Source organism: Miniopterus schreibersii (genome assembly GCF_964146895.1).
Source record: "Miniopterus schreibersii genome assembly, chromosome: 19".
Lineage (NCBI taxonomy): Eukaryota > Metazoa > Chordata > Mammalia > Chiroptera > Miniopteridae > Miniopterus > Miniopterus schreibersii.
The window spans coordinates 35,258,163-35,283,668 of NC_138119.1; the positions used below are offsets into that span (position 1 = coordinate 35,258,163).

The following is a 25,506-nucleotide window of genomic DNA, read 5'->3' on the forward strand; positions in this document are numbered from 1 at the left end:
CACAATCTCCTTGATTTTCAGAACAAAAAGTCCCTGGAGATACAGAGCTGCTTACAAATTGTTTAGGAAAACTGATTGCTTTAGAAATGGGCCCTTACTATCTCCTATACAAACCATCCATGTTAGGGGGCCACTGTGTTTTGTAGTTGTTTTTCAGAGCTGGAAAACGCAGTAGTGTAGCAGAAAGAACTAAGGAAGGGAGACCACAGTTCTGGTTCTGTCTTTGCCACAAACCACTATGTGACTTAACTTCCTCTGGGTCTATTTTCTCATCTGTAAAGGAAAGGCTCACTTGTTAGGATCCCTTCAGCTCAAAGACAATGGTTCTATGATGGTATGATCGTCTATGGGTGTTGGAAAGGTGACCCTGTACACACTGTGTTTCCTAGGCCTAGCTCTGGCCAGCTGGACTCTGGATGCAGTCAGCTACCTGAGAAGAGGCGATCCCAACACTACTTTCTTCTCTGGCCCTTGGTCCAGAGTTGAGAAAAAGAATGAATGGTGCCAGCTGGGTACTAGACTTATCAGGAGGATCACATCGTAAGTTATACACATAAATGTCTAATCACTATGCTGCACACCTGAAACCAGTATAATATTGAATATCAAATGTAACTGGGAAAGAATCAAGCAGAGGGATAAAGGATACTTTCGCTTCCTGGTGCTGAAGTGGTCACACTCTTTATCATTCCCCAGAATCCTGACGGTTTGTTATGCACCTCCCCCTTCTGGAACATAGTTCTCCGTGTCATTGCCATCCTGAAATGAAAATCAAACAAAAACCCCAAATAACCAACCAAACCAACCAACCAAAAAACAAAACAAACCTCAGCAAGGAAGCATAACCCTCATAGTTATTCTCAGCCACTTTCTAGTCTCATAACTGACTCTTTTACCTGCTGAGGTTCAGGGAAGGGTGCAAACTGCGGAGTCCCTTTTCCACATCTTACAATGGAAGGGAAACTAGACTCTCCACAATGCAATGTGGCCCAGGTGAAGATCGTGGAATTTGGAGTAGGTAATAAATTTGAGGATTGGCTCTGGCACTCGGAAGCTGTTTTCATTTCTTAAGAGTTTTCATTTCCTCATCTCTGGATAGTTGTGAAGATCAGTGAAATAATATATACGAATTCATGTTGTCAACTACAAAGTGCTCCACACATATTAATAATTATTGCTGTTATCATTTAAGGACAAAATAAAATAATAGCTAACACATCTAGCTAAAGGACGAGGTACAGAGTAGGCACTCAAAAAAGCAGACAAAAAAGAGAACCCAGCCAGATCATACAAACCCGGACTCTTCTACAGCCTCAGCCTCCTCCTCTGACTCCAATCTCCTCCCACTACTGAATGAGCTACCAGGAAGCACACTACGCCTTCCTCTTGTGCTCTGTCTATGGAGAACCCACTGCCTCAGTGGTAGCTGCTGGCACGGTCCAGTCCACCTCACGGGTATTAAGAACAGGGTCTTTGTGAGGAAAAGTAAGGTCATTTGTGCATAAATGGTTACTTGAAGGGTATAATGGGCCAAAGCCTGCGGGCCTAAAATAAACCAGTATGAATTTAATAAAAACAGAGTAGTAGGACTAAAGAAAAATTTAACTCAGATGGATATTTTTGGGTGACAAGAGACAGAAGTGCTGAGGAGGAGGAAGCAGCAGCGTTGGCATTTATGCAAATGGTATTTCTGGGGGCTAAACTTTTTAAGCTATTGGCAAAAATGGTATTAACAATAAAGAATATTAGGTGTGTTGGCCATGCTGACTATTTCCTCCTCAAAATGACCTCTGCCTGGTAATGAGGGAAGGGAACATGGCTCCAATCAGCTCCTCCTGCCTTCTCCATAATTACACACTTTCACCGTCATCGGCACTGCTGGAGGTGTCGTGAATAACCGAGAGGATCAGACCTAGGGAGACTTGGACTTGACAAGACTCAGAACCATTTTTCTGTCTTCATGTCGGGGAAGCTAGGACAAGTACGTAAACAGAAGTTCTATCCTACTCATTTTAAAGCTCAGGTCAGCTCACCGCACTGGTAATGGGGAGGTGGGGGGAGAGGGCGCGCAGAGCCCATTTCTGGGTTCCTTAGTGTCAGTGTTTACAGCACAGCAAACGGGCGGGCTGTGGAGTGGAACTGGTGGACTGTGCAGAGGTGACTGACGCTGAATTGTGGCCCCATAACAGGCAGAGAGGTACAGTCACTGGAAGTGTGTTGGCTGCACACAGACAAGCATGGGCTTGTTTTAAACAATTCACTTTCACTTTCAACTTTATCTTTTGCCTCTGAACCAATTTCCTCTTCTTAGATAAGCTGCATATAAAAATATGTTTAATATTAATATTAAATAATTAATATTAAACATATTAATATGTTTAAAAAAGAAAGTACGACAAACTTCCTGAGATGCAGTAAAAAGGAATGAAAAGCAGTGAGGTGCTATAGCAGCAGCTGACGGTGTCGTGAACTGTTCTTCACTATCACCACCACCATGGTCATCACCACTACTGTCTCTTTCTGTTGCTGTTGTTAATCCTCACTGAAGGGTATTTTTCAATAGATTGCTTTAGAGAGTGGAAGGGAGGGAGGGGGAGAGAGAAACATCAATGTGAGACAGACACATCAATTGCTTGCCTCCTGCATGTGCCCCAACTGGGGCTGGAGAATGAACCTGCAACCCAGGTACATGCCCTTGACAGAGAATTGAACCTGTGACCCTTTGGTCTGCAGGCCGAATCTCTAACCACTGAGCTACGCTGACCAGGACTATCGTCTCTTTATAACGGGTAGGTCCAGAACAAGAATTATTAGCTGAATGCCTTTAAAAAACCCACAATCTGGAAAAACATACGCACTTGGCTGAGGTTTACTGGTCGTCTCCGAGTGAAGATGCTGAAAAATCTTCAAGTGAAAAGACTGAAAATGTTTACTATGGTTTAAATATGCTACAGAAAACAGTAGTTTTCTGGTCTCCATCATTTCTGGTGTGAAGTCAGAAATTACTTTTCTTTTTTCTTTTTTGTTTTTACTTTTCTTTTTAAAATTCATTACTATTTATTTACTTATTTATTTTAAAATATGTCTTTATTGGTTTCAGAGAGAGGAAGGGAGAGGGAGAGAGAGAGAAACATCAATGATGAGAATCATTGATTGGCTGCCTCCTGCATGCCCCAGATTGGGGATCGAGCCCACAACCCGGGCATGTGCCCTGACTGGGAATCGAACAGTGATCTCCTGGATCATAAGTCGACTCTCAACCACTGAGCTACACTGGCCGGGCTTACTATTATTTTTCAATCCTCACCCGAGGATTTGTTTATTGATTTTAGGGAGAGAAGGAGGGAGAGAGGGAGAGGGACAGGGAGGGAGGAAGAGAGAAGGGGAGGAAGAGAGAAGGGGAGGAAGAGAGAAGGAGAGGAGGAGAGGGGGAGAGGGAGAGAGAGGGGGAGGGAAAGAAATATTAATGTAAGAGAGAAACATCAATTGGTTGCCTCCATATATGCCCCGACGGGACTGAACCCGCAACCTGGGCATGTGCCCTGACTGGGAATCAAACTGGTGACCTTTTGGTGCACGGACGATGCTCAGCCGAGTCACACTGGCGAGAGCATACTTTTCTTTTTTAATGAAATGTTTTATTTTGAGAAAATTATAGGTTTACACGTGGTTGTAAAATAATACAGAGAGATCCCACCCATGCTTTCCTCAGCTTTCTCCAGTGGAAACATCTTGCAAATTTATAGCACAGTATCACAACCAGGGTATTGTCACTGGTCAGCCAAGGTATAGAACATTTCCACCACTACAAGCATCACTCATGTGGCCTTTGTACAGCCCACTTCCCTCCTACCTCCAACCCCTCTCTAAACCCTGGCGACCACGAATCTGTTTTCCATTTCCATCTCGTCACTTCACAAAAGTTATAGAAATAGAATCGTACAGCATGAAACCTTTGTGGATTGGCAATTTTGTCTCAAGAGTAGACCCCCTTCTAGTTTTCTGCCTATGTTTTCTTAGGCTGTCTGGTGTTTACTCAGCATATGTATTGTTTAATGATGAGACAGATTTGGGCAGAGTTTATACTTGGATTCTAGATCTTATCCTTCTGCATTTCTCTTGCTTCCAACATTTTCTTTTTAGATGTCCAGTTACTTTACTGATTTGAACTCTATCAATCTGTGTACCTGAGTGGATGCTGGGAGGGTGGATGATGGTTGAAGAGCACCCTTGGGCAAAAAAGCCACAAACATGCAGTTACCTGACACTCTTCTCAGATTTCTACTTGTCTCTGTTTATTTTCCAGTGCTTTCAAATATTTGCTTTTAATAATTTTTCCAGTTTGATGATTTTCTGTGGAAGGAATTGCTTGACATCTTTATTTAGTGCCATTCCTGGAAACTCCCTCTACTACAGTCTGACAGCAGCTGGGGCTGGTGCTGAAATTTCACCAGTGAATATGTATTTGTTCTCTATCCCTACAAATTTTCAAAAGAGACACTAAAAAATCCTAACTCAAGGATAGAGGTTAAAATTGTTTTCTTTATAGTTATAGCTTGCATTAACTTTTACATGTTATAGCTCTAGTTTCTTTTGCATGTCACAAGCTATGTGAAATATTATAAATTCAGAATTTGTGGGTTGAAAGGGATCCCATAGACCCTTTAATCAACCCTGTCATTCTACAAATGAGTATTAGCTCAAGATCACTTAACATGTTTATTGTAACGTGATTGTTTAGTTCAGGTTCTTTTCTTTATACCATGGTGTAGTTGCACAGCTACATTTTCTATCTTCCACAAAACCATAATTTCAAAATTGCCCTGCTACTGTTTGTGAACAGAGACCATTTTTCAGCTATACTGTAGATTACCAACACAAAAGCTTCAATATCTAAGTCAACAGAAGAACAAAACAAAGTAAATAACTAATTCTCTCAACCAGAAAAAGCTGAAAGGCTTTGATCACTAAACCGGCATGTTCACTGCCTGAACTAAGTTCTTGAATGTCTCCCTAATACTACAAAGCTCGTCTTCTGTTCAGTGTTCCAAGTGAGAAGACAGCATGCCTTTTTCCTGTCCCCATTGTCAACCATTAACCTTTTCGTTTGTAACAGACGTTACTTTTCTTGTGTCTCATCTCACTGTGGTCCTCTGCTGTTAAATTGGAAGACAGTCTATGAGTGTCTGTGAAAACAGTTTTCCTATATACTGGTGAGTAACAAGGGCATTGTATGAATCGCAAGGGCCCCAGTGTTATCATGCAGCTGTTCGTCTGCCCTGTTGGCTCCCCGGTAAATAACTGTGGTAACTCGGTCAAGTTGGGAGGCCGATTCACCTGAGAACCACTCCGATGAATTAATAAGACCACTTGCAGGACCACAAACCATCACAGATCCCGATGAGACAAGGTCTATAGGGGAACATCAGAATCAATTACGAACCATGACTAGTGATAAGGTGGCTGAAACGTGCACATCCAAACTTGACACGAGTAATGAATTTATATTCATTTCTTGGTATGAATAAGAGAAATATAGTAGAAGGGAGAATGTTCTTAGGAATCAAAATAGGATTGTTTCTATATAAGTGTCTTCCAATACTGAATACTGTTGCTTTTATTGTTATGTTTTTAAAATCTGCGTTCATACTCATTCATGTAAAATAAACTGTATAGAATAAACATAAATGAAACATTTAAGTAAATAAATGTATACATATGTGTATCTACTTTCAATATTCTAGCAAAGTGTATAGAAATGGAGACAAATAATTAGTTGGTGAATCTGGGCCTCTTTATCATTCTAATGTCTACTGCTATTTCTTATATTAAGGCTTCTTTGATTTGACCATGGCTCTTACTATAAAAAGTGTTGAAGGAAGAAGCATGAAACACAAAAACACTCATGCAACTTAAAACCTCTATGTCACCATTTTTATATGGGCAATAATAACTTTAATAAAGACAGGAGACTGATAAGCTTCATGAAGGCAGAAACTGATTATCCTGTTCATGTTTGTATTTCTATGTTCTATTCAGCATTTAGTACAGTGCTTGGAATAAACTAGGCTTTCTATGATTATTAAGTGAATGAATATATGAATGAATAAATGAAGGTAAAACATTAAAACCAAATGATTATTATGCAGAGATTATTAATACATTTAATAGTTTTCCTTGGCTGTGTATAACTCATTGTTCTAAGACCTCTACATGTCAGTTCATTATTATTATTTCTATTTTACAGATGAGGAAACCAAGACATAAGGAGATAAAGTAGCTGGTTTAAGATCACTCTGAGCTGTAGGCCAAGGATTCAAATTCAGACAGCCTGAGTTTAGAGCTCATCCTCTTACCCATTGTGGTACAGTTTCTAGAAATGCCACTTTGAAAACATACATTTCAAATATACTTTTAAAATAGTAAAAACAACAACAAAAGCTGAAGACCTGAAGAATTTTTTAAAGTGGTTAGAGAAAGGAAGTTGAAAAGGTGGAAGTCAGGCATGAAAAAGTTTGTAAAAATTCAGGAGTATAGACTTTTAAACATCCAATGTAGAACACCTTCAAATACGTTATTCTAACAATTCACCTCAAGAGAATTTATCTAAAGTCAGGATTATATTTGAAAAATTTTTTCACACAGGACTAGACAGTAAGTCTTTGATGACAACTTGACTTAGAGTGAAAATGAGTCAGATGAAATTCCCCATTAGCACCAATTCAATCAAACTTTCTTGCTGAGAAATTCTAACAGTACAAGTTTTTTAATGCGTTGCTATCTTACCTTTTCTTTTTGCTTATGATCATATCCATGGTTTGGAGCAGCCGCCGTTCCAGGGCTAGAATATCTACGTCAGTCACATTCCTATAATGAGCACAAACTGTTAGCACTGTTTTGGGGTCCCATCCTTGGGCATAATCCAAGGCAGCTGGAGAAACACACACTCCTCAATTGTTACCCAGCAACACAAGAACCTGTCTTTTTCTAGAAAACATTAAAATGAGCAAAAGTGCTTTTGTTGTCATTTTTTTAGTTAATACTTCTGGGGTCTCAGGGCAATGCAAGGTAAGTAGTTCTCTTACAGTCTTTCTTAGCTTTCATCTAGCAACATTCACGTGCACGTGTAAGCACACTTTTGACTCGGCATTGCCTTTTACTTTTGGGAGGAACTCATTTGTTGGGATTAGCTCACATTACTGCCCACTAGAAATGTGCCTTTAAAAAGGGGTGGGCCCGGCCGGGAGTGGCTCAGCGGTTGAGCGTCGACCTAGGATCCAGGCGATCAGGGTTCAATTCCCTCAATGACTCTCATCATTGATGTTTCTATCTCTCTCTCTCCCTCTCCTTTCCTCTCTCTGAAATCAATAAAGATATATTAAAAAAAAAAAGAAAAGAAAAAGGGGGTGGGGTGAGTTGGGGATGGAGAGGGTCAAATTGAAATTGCCATTAAAATAAATACATGTAGGACAAATAAGAGCAAGCAATGTAAGTAATAAGACTTATTTAGAAAGATCCCTAGGTCAATGTCCATAAGGATGGAGGAAAATAATAAAAAGGCAGTAAAGGGGGAAAAAAGGGACCAAGTTCTCATTACCTGAGGAAGTAGGACATGTAGGTGTAGGGGCAGTTGACAGCGCCGAATCCAGAAAGAAGAGCCATGAGAGTCACACCAATCACACCTACCCGGCTGATGAGCTGTTCTATGGACAAGATCCCTAAAAACATCCAAGCACATTAAAGCAGGTAATGGAGATGAAGTGGCCTCATCTGCAGTGCGAAAGGAAACATCACTGAAAATAGCAGCTGTTACACAGAACTCACTTACAGAGGCCAGGTTTTGTTACTATGTAGATCATCTACAATAAATATATAAAAGTCTACCTATCTCATATGCTTCCAGAATCATCACTATTATTGGGTGATGGTAATAATAAAATAATAGCAACAATAATTGTAAGTAACACTATTGACTGTTTACTCAAGGCGGTATGAAGTCTAACAAACTAAAGTACTTTCAGTTTTGGCAAATGAAAAAAACACAAGAAACAAAAAATAAAAAAGTGATCTCCTTCGATATGTACATTCCCCTGTAGGTCATAAGCTCTTTAGCTTATCTGTCATTCACTTTTGCCACCAATAAATGCATAATGCATCTAAAAATGGGCTGAATTTAAGGATGAATAAGTAATTCAAAGGCAAAGACATGAATTTTAGATTATCGATGGTATTCTAATTATCAATCATTTCCCTATTCGAGATGCTGGAAATCAGCTCAGTGGTTAAAGCAAATGCTGCTGTTGATGTGTGTGGGATGAGAGAAAGCAATGCTGACGAGTAACTCGGAACATTTGGTGTCACAGGAAAAATAGTTTTGTTTTTCACTTTCTGTTTCTAGGATACAACCCACTTCAGCCATTTACTTCTATGGCCATCTGTCTGAGAGGCCATTCAGAAATTCCCTCAGCTCTGAACCCACAAATTCCAGTGTTTGAGTCCCCTGGCCTCTTATTTCCACCAGGCCGCTCCAGAGCTCCATGGGACTCCGGCCTCGGTTTCTTTGCTCTCCGCCACCTTCCACTTCCTTCTGCGCCGAGCCTGGACTCCAGGCTTGCCTGCTTCAGCTTCTCTCCAGGACGCTCACCCTCTACCGTTCTCCTGAGGCGCTGGTCATGCAAACTCCCGACCCGGTCAATCTAACACTCTGCCCTCCCTGTGCCCACACCTGAGCTGCCTAAAGTTGCTAGAAAGCATATGATATTGGTGCCATTAAAGACTTATGGCCTCCAGTCTTAACAGAGCTCCCAACACTACTGAGGAATCTTTTTCTTGCCCTTGGTCGGCCATCTGCTCCCACTCCCCTCAGCAGACACTCTCTAATCCATTTTTCCAATCCTGTTCGCCATAGCTAACGCCCTTATTATGTAAGAAATAAGTTGTTAGGCATGACTACCTCCACCCTACTCTAATATTTACATCTGCAGCATCCTCCCCACTTGTCCCCCTGGAACAAAACGGTGTTCAAAGTTAAGACTGCTCTACTTGTGCTTCTGATTTTATTCCCTTTCCGACTCCTCCAGAATCTTCTTCCACTGCTTGTCCTCTCTCTGGTATCTCCAATTTTTCCTGGTTCTATCCCTTCAGTTTCAAGTCTCTTTCCTAAGAAAAAGTCTGCCCTTAGCCCAGCTGGTGTGGCTCAGTGGTTGAGCATTGACCCATGATCCAGAAATCGAAGTTCAATGATGGGTCAGGGCACAGTGGGGGGCGTGCAGGAAGCAACCAATCAGTGACTCTCCTCATTGATGTTTCTCTCTCTCTCTCCCTCTCCCTTCCTCTCTCTGAAATCAATAAAGACATATTAAACGAAAAAGTCTGCCCTTGGCCTTGAGTTTACCTCTAGTTACCAATCCTCTCTATTTTCCCCTTAACAGCCAAGCTTCTTGAGAGAAGTTTACACTCCCTGTCACCTCTTCCTCACCTGCATTCATTAATCAACTGGCTGCAATTCAGCTTTCGTCCCAATCTTCCACACTGAAGGAATCTGCTTTCACTAATAACAGTACTGGCAACACAACAGTAACATTCATGACGTCATGACCCACCTGCTACGTACCAGGCACTGTTCTAAGCTTTCTACTGCATTACTTCATTTACTCCTCCTAACAACCCTATGAGGTAGATATTAAAAACTTCACTTTACAGTGAGGAAACGGAGGCATGAAGAGGTTAGTAACTCAGTCGAGGCCACAGGGCAACTGTGGAAGGTGAGGATTCAAACCCAAGCAGTCTGGCTCCAGGGCCTGGGCTCTTACCCATTCCTATCATACGGTCATGAGTTTTCTTCTGGCTGCAAATTCAATGACACTTTCCAATCCTTGTTTTATTTGATCTTTTAAGATAAGGAATTGTTCCTATTAAAATTATTTTCCTTTCTTGGCTTTCATATTACCATTTCCCTCAGTTTTCCCTTTTACTTTTCCAGTTGCTTTTTTTTTTTCGGTCTTTTGCTCTGCATGGGCCAGAATCCTCTCTTTCATTTCAGTCTCCACATCTTCCTTGGGTGATCTCCCCCGTTTCCCCAGCTTCACCTAACGGCATTTAGCTGATGATGCCTAGTCTAATTTTTTCAATTCCAGGAGTTAGCTCCATGAGGGCTGATGAATCCATCTCTCTCTCTGAAGCTCCTGACTTTGTATCCGGTTGCCTACTGAACATCACTTGGATGTGCATCGGTAACTCAAATTCAACATATCCCAAGCTCAAATGAACTTCCTTCTTCTGCGTGGCCTACCTTAGAAAATGACATCATCAACTATCTAGTCACCAAAATTAAAAATCCATACCACTACTCTCCACTCTCTTATTCTCCCTGGAATACACCGAGTCTTCTTGACCTCGAAGCTTTACATGATGCCTCTTGTGCCTTCTCGCTGGGTCCACCTTTGGCCTTGTCCCTTAAATCTCAGTTTAATGCAGAAAGGCTGACTCGCCACTCGATTAATGATGCCCTTGTCTTCATTTTCCTCTCTCAGAGCTGCGTGCTTGCTCCCTGATGACAGTGGTCACAACCAGCAACTACTTGTTTACATATTTACTTGTTTACTGTTTAGTGCCCCTGCCAGGTTATACTTTCAGGAAGGCAGAGGGCAAGTTGGTTTTGTTCCTGCTGTATCCCCAGCGCTTCCTGTACGCCAGGTGCTCAGTGAACAGCTGTGGGTGTCAAGCGAATGAGTGAGCCCTCATCCAAATCCCGCTGATTCTACTTTCCCTCCCGGGCTGGCACCTCTTTACAGGAAAGAATCGTGCCTTACTGACCTGTTTTCCTGACAGCCTGGCACGTGGGAAATGTTTAACAAATATTTGTTGACTATGGGTATGTAATTATCACCCAGTAACATAGAAAATATCCAAGAGATTAATACAGGTTATTAAATATAAAAACCCAGAAAAATGTCTCCTTTACTTTTATCCTGCTTAAGGTGGCGTCCCTTTATTGAATACGTTCCCTGGTTTAAAGTACTTTGTAGATACTATCTACAAAGTGTAAGTCTGGCTGTTTCTCAGCCACTCTCAAAACTTTTCTTCTATCTTACTTCTCTTAAGGGTCAAATAACTTAGATACCTGAACATTTGGACATAAAATCAAAATACCTATTTACTGGAGCACAAAGGTAAGACTGAAACAGAAACGATTTCCCTAGCTCTTCCTCTCAGTGTGTCCTTTAGGATATTCCCATAGAACTGAGAGAAGGGGAGAGGTTCAAGTCCGATAGATAGGACAGCCTTCTTTCTCCTTGGGCAAGGTCTGGCTGCCCTGGTCATATGGGCTGACTGCTCACAGGATAAACGCTGGAGAGTGGCTTCAGTCACATCTGTGGACTGAATGTGACCTTGTGTTATCATAAGCAGCCCTGGGAGCCTTTTATAACTCTTGTCCCTCATTTCTAACATCACAAGCAAATCTCTCTCTCTGTGGGTTTATTTGATATAGTTTATATGAGAGCTATATTATCAGGGCCTCTCTTCTCCAAATCTTTCCCAACACTGAAATGGGCACGCTGACCATATTGTCAAATCCTAAATTCCTATCTAGAGTGTTAGTTACTTTCCTGAACTCATCTACTTCCTTGGCAAGACTTAAAATTTTTTTCATTCACTGATTCAATAAACGGGTAATAAAAACTTACTGCTAGGTTCCACGCTAGGCACTAGAGGTACAAAGATAAATAAGATGTAGTTTCTGACATCAGAGAACTCATAGGTGAATGAGCAAGTAGAAAAGAAAACAAGTAATTATAAATTTTATAGGAGATACAAGTACATTGAGATGGGAGCAATTAATATTCCCTTATGATGGCCAAGAAAATCTTCTTAGAGGAATTGACAAGAGTTGACTATTGAAAGAATAAACAGGCACTTTCCAGGTAGACAAGGGGTAAGGGATTGTCCAGGCTGATAGAACAGCTCCAGAAACTTCAAGTAATTTGGGAGGCCTGGAGGACAGACACACAGAGCAAGTCAGGCTGTGGAGGGTCTTGTATGCCATGTTGAGTTTGAATGTTTTTGGTGGGCTAATGTTTCTTAACTTTTTGGTCTTTTAAAAATGTTATTTGAAATTTCAAAATAGTTTATAAAATATACAGTTGTTTATGATGTTGCATATGCTTTTAAAATTTACACATTTCTTCTGTTCCTCCTGCAGGAGAGTCTCATAACCTCTCTCCCAAATCCCTGATACAGGAAATGAGTAGACATGGAAAGATGCCTGAGAGAGAAGGCAGATTCTAGATGCTGGTTCATTTAACACTATTCCAACCCCTTTCTAGCATGTTTTCTTATACTATAGAATCTGGCAGAAAGCAAAAGTTCTTTCCTAGGTTTCTCCGAAGGTAAGAGTCTGAATGTTACCAGTGCTGCATCAAATTCACATGCCCGCATGAGACCAAATGCATTAGTAAATAGTGTAGGAATAATAACAGCACTTGGGGGCTGGAGCAGCTGGGGCCCAGGTTCTTCTGGCCCCTGATGTCATAGGTCCTGAGTGGCAGGTGATAACCTCAGTGGGATTTTTTCTAGTTTAGTACTGTGGTATTCCTAGGATGTTTCTCTTCACTATGTAGCATTTAAGCTTCATGTCTCCACTTTCCTAGAAATTCTATAAACTCCCTAAAACTCAGTAATATATCACTTTCTGCTTTAAACTACTTAGACTGTTTTCTGTTATAAGAATCCTGGTAGAGCAGAAAAGTTTTATATATATATATATATAATCTCTAAAAAGCTCCAGTATGAAAGCTGCAGGTGAGCTCTCCAATTTATTTTAGATGGGTTTGTATATGTATTTCTGATGTAGTTCTACAAGAATTTGTTAGCCAAGAGATTTTTGTTTATGGCTTTTAGCACAGAAATTTGGACTCTGTTCATGACCTATTCTTGTATTTAAAATGAACTTTCTTCTGTGAGGAGAGATACTGTTTCTTGAAAGCTTTTCTATTTTTATTAATTGTGAGCGTTTTATGTCACTGTTCCTTCCTCAAATACATATTCTCCCTGAAGATAATCTTTAGCATCACTTTAGCAGTGGCCATTGATATTCTGGGTCACAGACTCATTTGGGAATCTGATAAAAGCTTATAGACACCCCACCTCCAAACACACATACAAATATATTTCCATAATCTGCATATAGTATCAGGAGATTTAAGTTAAGGACACCTTTATCTACTCCTTACTCTCCTGAAGTTTAAACACTAACCTAAGGTCAAAAACTCCTGTTCTCAAATGAAAGAAGTCTGTTCTAGAAATCAGCATGTAACACCTAGGGTGAAGGCACAATTTGATTAAAAACCATAAAATTTTCAGACATAATTTGCTATATTTCTCACAATCAGAAGTTTTTAAAAATTATTTTTTTCAGTATCAGAAAATTATAAACAACCCATTCCCCCTCTCCACCACATACACACTCACCGTGTTTGGGGCTGAGAATGGGAAATGGATCTCCTAGTTTCCAGAAGAAATACATAAAAGTCAACCATAGGAGACAGGAAAAAAGCAGTCGCTGTTTATGCACTAAGAAAGAGGAGACAAGTCTGTAAGTTAAATAGGTACATGCTAAAGACTTGCTCTACTTAAAAGCCAAGGGGTAATGCTAATTAACATTTGGCTGGCTTGTTCACTAGGCAAATGAACAATGGAACAATACAACTTTTAGAGAAAGCATCCTTACCACTTTCATTCATTCATTATTTATTTTGTGCCAACCTTTTTAAGATGTTGTGTGTGAGGTGGCCCCAAACAACAGCTACTGAAAGTAATGTAGAAATAAAGCTTCCCACAGCCTCAATGTATGAGCCAACATGAGAAGGTAAACTACTCACATAGTCGGATGTTGCTGACAATAAAATAGCCAATGTAAAAAGGCACCATGAAAACCAGGATCAGTAGAATTACGCACAGGTTCATTTTCCAGTGGAAATAACGGGAGCTGAAATAAATGCCAAAGACTATCACGAGGAGAAGACAGCAACTTTCATCCTTTTAGTCTTCCAAAGGATCTCTTGCTCTTTGAACTCAGTACTTAGTATATCCCATCTAATTAGTCAGCTAGGCTGATACCATCTGCTCATTTATAGAGATTAAAAAAATAAAGTTCCAAAAGGTATGTATAATCATCTTAACAATTGCTTAAAGGAAGCATAATTATTACTGATTTATTATTACTGAATTATTACCAAAATCACAATGAAATTTTTTCAAAGACTTCAAAAGGAAGAAGATGTGAGGGCAATTAACAATGTCATCAACACCATCCTTTCAAGAGAAACATCACTGAGTTTCAGAGACTGTTTCGTACTGTTTCCCCTTAGTACAGATGGCAGGAATCATAAAACAGAGCTATCCAGTAAAGGCCGCCCTACAGGGAGCCAGTATCGCTTAGTCTAGATATACTGACAGCTTTTTGCTCATCTGGATTCACCCACTTTAGAGCCTCCAGGGAAACAAGAAAGCTACACATCCTCCAGGCAGTCATACTTAGCAGTTCAGCTCTGAAATGGGGAGGGAGCAGTGAGCTTGAGAGGACAAGTGTAATCCATAGTGCCAATCAAAAGTGATCCATGCATTTTAACAGTCTTTTGAGCTGAGGGTAAAGTGACACTCTCTTGAGAAAATTAAGGATCCTAACAAGATTATATTTTTGAAGAGGAGGCCACACTACTTCTGCTCAGCAGTGAACAAAAAAATACTCTTGGTCAGGGCCAAGATTCTCCTTTGAAAACTGGTATTCTGAATGTAGTCAATGCATACTAAGGATGAATTAACTTGTAGCATTGCAGCAAAAAACATTCCACCTTTATTTTCAATCTTGTTTCCAGTCATTCTTTTATTTTTTAAAGATTTTTAAATTGATTTTTAGAGAGAGAGGAGGGATTGAGCCTGCGATCTGGGCATGCACCCTAATGGGGAATCAAACTGGCTACGTTTCAGTGCGCAGAACGATGCCCAACCAAACGATGCCCAACCACACCGGCCAGGGCTCCAGTCATTCTTAAGTATTTCAGAGTTGTATTCTTATGCTGTGCTTTAGCAATCAATCCTCCTGCTCTGGAGAATATCATTATAAGGTTTAAGTAATGGGACTGTTTCTGAAGCACTTTTGCAGCATAGTATGCACTCACATCACTTATGGGGTGATATCTAACATACAATTCTTCTCTAAAGTTCTGAGAAGAGTCCAAAAATCTTCACCTGTTCCTCTTTCCATTGGCATTAAGTGATTGTTACCAGCAATATTTAATGTGATTCCTTCCAATCCCTTTTCAGTTTCTTCATCCACTCCTTGGAGTATATGCAATATAAAAAGATCAATTTTCTGGGATTTTCCATACATAGATTATTATAATGCTCCTGGGGACTGCCAACAGGTTCTGGAGTTGATTCACTCTCTGAGCTCCAATGCTGGGCAGCAGCTGGAAAGGCACTAGGGACTTACAGAGAGGAACTGAACTGTCTGGCATCAGGGCGAGGGATGGAAGGGCAGCTTTCTTCCAGGCAGAAGTGTAGGCAGCAGAGGCCACTGTTCCTTTGCTGCCACTTTATTCTTAAAACACATTTACATGTAGTGATAAAAAATCACAACAAAAATCCATATAGAATAGCTAGTATACTCTACATACAAACACTGGCAACACAAAACAACCCCTCAAGCTTGCAATTTAACAAGCAAGAAATATTTTGGGTAGACTGTTTAATAAACTAACAGGTATGTTATCTGGAGGAGGACAGGAGTAGCTTTAAAACAGATCCTTAAGGAACACTGAAATTTCAATCAGACTTGGTCATGCCTGTGAAATCAACACAGTTAATGAAGTTAGTAAGAACTACCCACATGGTTAATTTTTTCAGCTATGGGATACAAGAAAGTCTTCTACTGCAAAGAAAGTCCCATAGGCCTCTTCAGGAGGAGAGCTACTGAACACGCTTACTCACCTGCTATTCAACACTCCTAAGATTTCAAAGATGATGAGCTCAAACATGGTGCAAGAAAATGCAAAAGTCACAGAGAAGATCACCTGGACGACATACTGACGTACCTGCCAAAAGCCAAAGAGAGACTAAGGCTCACTTTCTTGTATGAAATATTGAATTGATAATCTTTGGGTTACAAGTCAGAAAACTTATTTTGAAGAAATTCTCAAGTCATTAAAAGAGGGCCACAAAAGTAACTTGCCTGTTGCTAAAGAAATAGATTAAAGTAGGTAATGGGAATGCAGATTGGTGCAGCCACTGTAGAAAACTGTATGGAGTTTCCTCAAAAAATTATAGTGCAGTGAAGGGCTGGGCTGGGCTGGGGGCAGGCTGGAGGGGGTCAGTGGATGAAAAAATGGGACATCTGTAATACTTTTGATAACAAAGATAAGTTAAAAAAAATTAAAAATGGAACTGCCTTTTGACCCAGTGATCCCACTTCTGGGAATATATCTGAAAAAACCCAAAACACTAATTCGAAAGAATATATGTACCCCTATGTTCACTGCAGCACTACTTAAAATAGCCAAGATTTGGAAGCAGCCCAAGTGCCCATCAGTAGAGGAGTGGATAAAAAACTGTGGCACATTTACACAACAGACTACTACTCAGCTGTAAAAAGAAGGAAATCTACCTTTTGCAACAGAATGGATGGACCTAGAAGGTATTATGCTAAGTGAATAAGTCAGTCAGAGAAAGACAAGTACCATATGATTTCAATTATATGTGGAATCTAATGAACAAAATAAATAAACAAAATAGAAACAGACTCATAGATAGAGGGGGACAGGGGTTGAGGGGCAGGGTGAAATAGGTAAAGGGATTAAGCAAAAACAAACCCCACAAAATACACCCTCATAAATAGACAACAGTATGGTGATTACCAGAGGAAAAGGGGGTGGGGGCAGGTAGAAGAGGGTAAAGGGGTGTGGGGATAAATGGTGACAGAAGGAGACTAGACTTTGGGTGGTGAACACACAATAGAATATACAGATGATGTATTATAGAATTGTACACTTGAAACCTGTATAATTTTAGTAACCAAAGTAACCCCAATAAATTCAATAAAAATATGTTAAAAAATAAAATAGAAATTAAAAAAAAGAAAGAAAGTAGGTAGTGCTTCTGAATCATGGGTCACTATTACTCTCATCCTCTATGGAGGGAGAATTTAAAGAACAAGAAAATGAAGTGCCAGGGTCATAAGTAGCACTTAGAATTCCTGAGGCACAGTGACAATAAAAATGGCAGGTTATATATATGTACGTTAGAGCTAAAGAGGTTTCTTCAATATTCTGCAGACTGTGGACCAGTTCTGGAACCTCCCTGGGAGGTCTTGAAGTATTGAGCAGAACAGAAACTCTAGAATCCCAGGCTCTTTCAGACCACAGTCCAATCTCACCAGGGAGGTTTAATGGAGGATGTTCTAGGAAGGGCCGCAAAACAGCCGATAGCCGCTGAGCTTTTACTAAACAAAGAGGAGTAAGTAGGGAAAGTCCAGTCGAGGCTGATATTTTTCGGAATTCAAGGCTTAAGGTAAGAACCAGACCAGCCTTAGGATTTTGGAATTAATTTAGGATGTAAGATTGGTCATTAACATTGACGGACAGGTGCCCAAATGAACAGGAACATTTATGAGACATAAGTTAAATTCTCTCCCAAAGAGTAAGTCTTTGCTACTGGTGTGCACACTGATGTAACCAAGGCATGACATTTCTTGTACCTGGCTTCTTGGCTATATACACGACTTGCTTTTAAAAAAAATCAACTACGCCTAATCGTAGTCTGCAAGTTAAGAATTACACAGGGCTCATTTGACAAAAACTTCCTATCTTGGAAGTGAACATGACCTTTCTTTAATGGAAGCCTTCTTTTTGCCCCATTTTAAAGCAATTTAAATTCATACAGTATTAGCATCATCAGAATGATTTCCTCTCACCTCATAGTCCTTGAACAGCTGGCGCATGAAGAAAAGCCACCCAAATCCAAAGAAAAGTATCTGAAGGAGAAAGGAGATAGAAAGTAAATATGCATAAGCTTTTGATAAATGCCTTATATAGAGTATTTTATGATAAAAGGTCTGCTAACTAGTTTATTTCAGACATTAAAGATGAGATCTACTCATATAAGATCTATTCATTAAAATCCTCAACATTGGGAGTAGATATTGAAATGCTCTTCAATCTTTGAAGTTATTCATGTTTTAAAATGTTTTTTAAGTTAGACAAAAATTAAAGTATATGTTTTTCCTATAATCTTAATGATAATCCTTTTATGAGCCAGAGAAGTTAGCAAATAAAAAAGGAGTCAGTGAAACTTGCTTACTTACAGATGATCCCTGTTTGCAAATATTAAAAAAAAAAAAGACAAAACAACTTCATGGGAAAGAAGATTAAAAAAACAAAATAGAAAGTAGTAGAAAGAGTGGTATTTTTTATAGGTTTTTCCTTCATGGGGCATTCTTAGCTTCTCTACCATCCCTCCTAATCCATGTAAGTGGTTTCCATCTCAGTGTAAAGCCAAGAGATCGCATGATGCCACTGTGTCAGTTTGGCTTGGGAGGGCATCAGAGGCAGTAGCCACATGACAGCTCCGTTCAGTGCTCTCGAGCTGGTTTGTTTATCTCAAGTAAACAGAACCTTCTTTACACACACACGCACACACACTCTGGCACAACCCCTCTTCTCCTATATGGGCTAGGAACCTTATTAAAGAGTAAAATTCCTTATGCCTTCCCACTGAGTTGAGGAGCAAGTGAGGACTCTTAAGCAGTTTAACAGACACCTCCTCCTCTTGCTGTGTCCTCCTACCCACCAAAGTCACATTTTCAGCCACACGGAACTGCCTTTGGTTCTTTGGACACAACACTGTTTCATATCAAGACCTCTGCAGATGTTGGCCTCTAACAGGAACTTCCCTCCAGTCCCCTCCCTACTTATCCTACAGGTTTTAACATACCTCTGGAAGGCATTCTCTGACCTGCCAAATAAAAATAACTTTCTCTTTTCATACAATCCCTATTCTATCCTTACTTCCCTTATCAAAGCACTTACCACATACTTTTTAGATGTCTGATTTAAATACATACATTTTTATTCAATATCCTTTTAAGATTAAAACTCAACAAAACATCAAAATAACAAACTAAAAAGTTTTTGCACAGTGAAGGAAATTATCAGCAAAATGAAAAGACAACCTAATGAATGGGATTAGATATTTGCAAATGATACATCCAATTAGGAGTTAATATCCAAAAAAATATATGGAACTCATAAAACCTAATACCAAAAACCCCCAAACAATCCAATTAAAAAATGGCAGAGGACCTGAAGAGACATTTCTCCCAAGGGAACATACAGATGGCCAACAAGCATATGAAAACATGCTCAATGTCACTAATCATCAGAGAAATGCAAATAAAACCACAATGAGATACCAGCTTACACGTGTCAGAATGGCTACCATCAATAAATCAAGGATCAACAGTGTTGTTAAGGATGTGGAAAAAAGGGGACCCTCATGGGCATTACTGGGATTGTAAATTTGTGCAGTCACAATGGAAAACAGTATGAAGATTTCTCAAAAAATAAAAAACAGAGCTGCCATACAACCCAGCAATTTCACTTCTTGTTATTTATCTGAAGGAAACAAAAAACACTAATTCTGTAAGATACATGCACCCCTATGTTCATTGTTGCATTACTAGTAATAGCCCAGATATGGAAGCAACCTAGATATCCATCGATAGATAAACGGATAAAGAAGATGCCTCTCTCCCTCTCTCTCTCTCTCTCACACACACACACACACAGTCGAATATTACTCAACAAGAAAAAGAATGAAATCTTGCTATTTGCAACAACATGGATGGACCTAAAGGGTATTATGCTAAGAGAAAAAAGTCAAACAAAAAGACAAATCCACAATTTGTCTTTCACTTACATGTGGAATCTAAACAAAACAAGTGAACAAACAAAACAAAACAGACCAACAGATACAGAGAACAAGCTGATGGTTGCCAAAGGGGAGGGAAGAGTGGGGATGGGAGAAATTAAAAAAAAAAAAAATCAAACATTTATTTATGATAAAGTTGTATAAGCTAAATTAAAAACCAAAAAACCAAAAACAAATAATAAATGTGCTGAGCACACTAAGTACCCAATAAATCTTGCTGTTAATATTCTTGCTACTTCTATTCAGGGATATTGAGGTACAAAGTCTGAATAGGAGAAGACAGAGTAAAAGAAAAACTGTAGGAAATTTCAGCCAACTACAAAATGACTAGAAAAACCACAGAAAAAAAGACTAGGGGCAAGAGTGAAGTTTTAAAAATGTACAGCCATGCCTAAAACAACTTTAGAAATATGTAAAATTAAGCCACAACTTAGAAATAATGTAAGTAATAAATGACTGGATAAACAGAAGGGGAGAGAAGACAGGAAGTAACTTAAGTGTAGATTAACTTATCTTTCATAACCTGAGTCCAAAGAATATTAAAACTGATAAGTCAACTAACAGATATAAAAGGACATTTAAAGGTGCAAAGTTATATAAAAATATGTAAAGGTACAAAGGATATTTAAACACAGAAATACTAGAACTAAAACCGTAATAGAATATATTTAACTAAAAGCTGGTGACAGAGGAGAGGAACTGGCAGGGACGTGGGAAGAGATGGAAGCATACAAACTCTTTTATTGTACATAGTAAAAAACAAGGACATACAGACACATACTTTCTTCAGCCATTAGATTGTAAGTTCTGGGAGGATCGTGCTTGTCTTGTTAATAATCCTCAGTACTCAGCACAATGCCTGGCACAGAGCAGGCTCTCCATAAATGTTTGCTGAATGCTGGTTTGTTCTTTGGGAATGTTCAACTTTAATTTTTGTGTGTGTAATAATTTCTATGTGCTGTGCTAGATGCTGGGGATACAGAGATGAGTAAGATAGTCAGCACCCTCAAGGAGATCAAAGTATAGTGGTAAAGACACTAAATAAATAATTTTAATGTAATATGGGACATGCAATGAGCGAAATATGCACATGATATTGTTAATGAATATGAAAAAGGGAGACCAACCCAATCTATGGTGGGTTAGGACAGAGTTTTCTGGAGAAGATAATACCTTAGCTGAAGGAGGTTTTAGGTTAGGTTTAAAACCTGGTATGTTCAAATTTGGGGATCATATGCATTTTCTCCAAAGAGAGGTTCTACGGTATTTAGCACACACTCAAAGGTTTCCATCACTTCTAAAATATTAAAAAATCACTCTGCTAAGGGATGAAAAAGGGTCAGGCAGGCAAAAGACAAGGGGTGGGGTAGGCAGGCAGGGCTTTCTTCCCAGAGCAAAGAGCACGATTAAAGGCACAGGGTAAGAAACAGTGTGGCATAAGCTGGGAACTATACATGGCTTGGTATGGCTGAAAGACAAAATTCAAAGAACGAAGTGCTTAAAAATGAGGCTAGTGAGGAGGATTAGAGGCCACCCTAAGGACCTTGGATTATAGTCTACAGGTGATGAGGAGTCATTTCAATGGGAAAAAGACATGGCTGGGTTTGTTTTATATGGAGCACTACGGAAGCTACACCGAAGATGCATTTGAAAGAAACAACACTGCTGAAAGAGAAACATTACAGAGGTTGTTGCAGATGAGAGTTGTCGGAGAGGATTTAAGTAGTACCTAGAAGGTAAATCAGCAGGGAGGAATCAAGGATGAGTGAGGCGCCCAATCTAGACAATGAATATTGGAGGAAGCAAAGGTTTGGGAATGGGGGTGGGAGAGGGGAAGATGAGAAGTTCACGTTTAGAAATGCTAAGTGCCTACGGGTCACCCAGGTCAATATAGAAGACAGATTGAAGGCAGGGCTGAGATACACCTAAGAGTTGAAACCACTAAAGTACATGACATCACTCAGGAATAGTATGTAGAGTGAGGAGAGCCATAAGCCAAGACCAAAACACTAGAGGGTAGGAATGGAAAGAGACCAGGAAGAAGAAAGCGAAGGGATGGTCAGAGAAAGAACAGACACCAGGAGAGTATGGTTTCCTGAAACCAAGGGGATAGAGTTTAAAAAAGTATTAAATGAAGCCGGGCTGGAAAACGTTCAAAGGGTTTGGTAAGGGAGGTCAGTGCTGACCTTAAGGAAAACAGTTTGAATAGTGAGACGGAGGCAGGAACCAGACTGTAGCGGGCTGAGGGTAAGGCAATCGAGACCAGAAGCACAAATTACCCGAGGCAGAGCCAAGAATGAGAGAGAAAACATTCTCTTAGACAGTAGCCTAGAGAAGAATGTGGGGTAAAGCTTATAGGTCCAGAGGAAGAAAGCAGAGTAAGAGGATAAACAAACATGAGAAGGAGCTGATGGGACACTGGAGGACTGAGACAGGCCAGAAGCAGGACACGCAGAATAGGGAAACTGAGGCAGAGAGTTAAACAGCAGTTTGCAGCCATCTAGTAAATCCTATCTTCCCTAAACTAGGGACTAGAGTAAATGAATTGCATTTCTCCTCCCCAACCAGAGGGTAAATAGCTTAAATCACCCTACTCAGGGAGACAGCAGAAATCCAATTAGCACCACTTGCCAACCACACCCAAGGACAGATGAGGTTAAGAGAATAATCTTCATTTTGGTGCATCCACACAAAACTGATGAATATTCTACTGAGATCCTCCCCTAAACCACTCTCCCTCCAGGAGCATCCCTACACCTTAAGTCTCCCTCTTCCCCCACAGGCGTGCATCTACTAAACTCTAATGGACCCCAAGAGGCTTGCAACCAAGGCAGCAATGGACTGCGGCAGTTCACCCTAGACACCCCCCCACCCCCTGGAACCTGTCCCCAAACTCCCCTTTTCTCTGACTTCTTAGTGAGCCAAAGCAGACCAGCCTAGGCTCACTTCCCCAGCCCTTTCTTGTTTCACTGTCCCCAGCTTTAATAAACACACTCTAAAATTCACCTGGACTTGTGATGTGAAATCTTTCCTGCATGAAGTCAAGAAACCCACACACTACTGGCTGGCCCTAGGCAAGCCCTCTCAGGGCCAGGTCCCCTTTCCGGTATCAGGATGAGTTGGCGATGTTATTAATTTACCATTATTAGCAGCAGCTATCCTTTATTGACCATTTGCTATATTCCAGGAACTCTGAGTGCTTAGTGTGATAATGTCACTAAATCAGAAGAGCCTGATAAGGTAGGTTAGATTGCTCTCATTTCAGAGAAAGTTGAGGTTTACAAAAGTTAATCTGTTTACAGTAAGTATCAGAATCAGGATTCAATCTGAAGTCTGAGTGACAGACTCTAAAAGCTTGTGCTTTCAGCCACTTCACAATAAGCTGCTCCAAGATCAAAGGCACAGGTGGCAAAGATGGTTTTCAATAGGTGTAGGGAGCACCTTATTTCCTGACATGGAAGGAAGAAGGGGTTGTGCGTATGGTAACTGCTTGGATTAAGAGGTAGGAAGTAGAAGGAGATCACACTTCCAGCCTCACTTTAGTTGCTAAAGTAGGAGGCAAGGTCATCTGCTGAGAGTAAGAGAGGTGAGGATGGAAAAAGGGACTTTGAGGAGAGTGATAAAGACTCAGAGAAATAATGAGGGGAATGGAACAAGTTGCCAATTAAAGTCAAAGAAAAAATGATTCAGAGCTGAGGGTGTCCATAAACTCGTGGCATTGGTAATCTCCACAGCTGCATGATTTTCCGCATCAGCCTTCAGGCCCTGAATTAGTAGTGGACAAACAACAGCAGTGATCCAAGTGTAGAGTTTTGTATGTAGGTAAAGAAACAAGAGGGTGTGAGAAAGTAGTTTCAGACTGAGAAGAAAAGGAAAGAGGTGAGCAGATTAGGAGAAAATACCCCTAGAACACCTAGGAGACCCTCTGGCTATTATAAATCACCACTGGAGAAGATACTTAAATTCCGAGTTTAGAGGCTACGTTGACATGACTTATGGAGTCATGTCTGAGGATGGAGAAGTTAGGCATTCAGGACTGTGAGTGGTACGATGAAGGTAGATGATAAAAAAGAAAACAGTATGTAACACCTAGACTGCCCTGAAATGGAACTTATATAAGGAAAAGAAAACAAGAGAAAATGATAAATATATATGAGAGGATGGGAAACGGAAGAAAAAGAGGAAGAGATCTATACCTTTAATACTTCATTGTGGACTTCTTTCACATTGACAAAAAAGCTTAAGACTTTTACTCAACTAATACAAAAAAAAAAAAAGCAACTGGAGAATTAAGTCCAAGATAAATATGAATTCTGGTAAAATTATAGAGGATCTGAAAAACAAGCAGAAGGAAAAAAAAGCATTTTCAAACAGTTTTGCATATAAAAGGTGCACAACTTCTTATTCAAAACAGAGAGTTAATATTTTTTAAATTATACAGTCTTGACCTTGGGACTTAGAATGTACTCTGGAACTAGCAACTCTTATGACTGTACAGAAGGCTCAAAAGATGAGTTAGATAACAGTTGCTTTTACAAAAAAAAAATCAAAAAAATCACTCCTACATTGAAAATTAGCTACAGATAAAAAAAAAAAAAAAAGATGGCCAGTTATTAAGAACTGACTGGAAAAGATCCCTTTCTTGAATAATTTATTTACTACTTTATTTAACAAATATTTATTAGTATCTAATATGTGCCAGGTCCTAGGGACAGAATGGTGAACAAGAGAGCATGGTCACTGCTCTGAAGTTTATAATCTGTGGAGGAGACAGACAAGTAATTACAAAACACGATGATAATGTAATTATATTATAGTGATATTACAAGGGAAGTAGGCAAAGAGTACTATGGAAGTATTATGTATAGGGACACATACAGTCTAGTGTGGGAGAGGCTTCTTGGCTGTTCATGCTGAAATCTGAAGGAATTAGCCAGGAGAAAGAAGTGAAGCGGCAGGGTACAAGGTCCAGAAAGAGAGAGCAAGCTGGAAATCTGAAGGTAAGGAAGTAGAAGGCTAGAGTATGAAGTGAAGGGAAAATGGTGAGGGCCAAAGCTGCAGAGGAAAGAGCTGGGTCTCATCATAAGATGTGAGCCATAGGAAGAGTTTGAACTTTATCTTGTGACATGGTGAACATCTCTACAACCAAGATGTTACCTGAGAATGACCACTTTCAATATATGACCTCTAATTTCAGATTTCATTTCAAATAAATCTTTCAGTTCATATAAGACAGGAAAAATGAGGGGCAGGCATTTCTAAGGGAACCACACCTCTCTACATAGATGCTTTCATTAAGTAAATATTTTCCAGGCCACGAATGTGTGCCAGCAACTGGTCTAGATGTTAGGGACTACAGCAGAAAACAAGAAAGAATACCCTGGGCTCATGGAGTTTACATTTCACTAAAACACAAACAATACTGATGGATGCTAAGAAGAAATTGAAACAGGGAAATGAGAAAGAAGGTGGCTGGAATGGAGAATGCTTTGACTGGGTGGGGGGAGTAGGTAAAGCCTTCGC

At 39.9% G+C, this 25,506-nt stretch overlaps 1 protein-coding gene across 4 annotated transcripts in view; it reads right to left on the reverse strand.

Annotated features, from left to right (window-relative positions):
• Positions 1-25,506, reverse strand: part of GPR89A (G protein-coupled receptor 89A) — a 56,240-nt gene that overhangs the window by 19,850 nt on the left and 10,884 nt on the right. For 3 of the 4 annotated variants that reach the window (XM_081122036.1, XM_081122037.1, XM_081122035.1), the window contains exons 2-8: positions 17,969-18,028; positions 15,991-16,094; positions 13,881-13,987; positions 13,471-13,572; positions 7,598-7,718; positions 6,787-6,867; positions 650-759 (exon numbers count right to left, since the gene is read on the reverse strand). In XM_081122036.1, coding sequence (XP_080978162.1) covers positions 650-759; positions 6,787-6,867; positions 7,598-7,718; positions 13,471-13,572; positions 13,881-13,987; positions 15,991-16,094; positions 17,969-18,028 — 685 coding nt within the window. The remainder of the gene's footprint in view (positions 1-649; positions 760-6,786; positions 6,868-7,597; positions 7,719-13,470; positions 13,573-13,880; positions 13,988-15,990; positions 16,095-17,968; positions 18,029-25,506) is intronic. The other variant, XM_081122038.1, reaches the window with a different exon arrangement.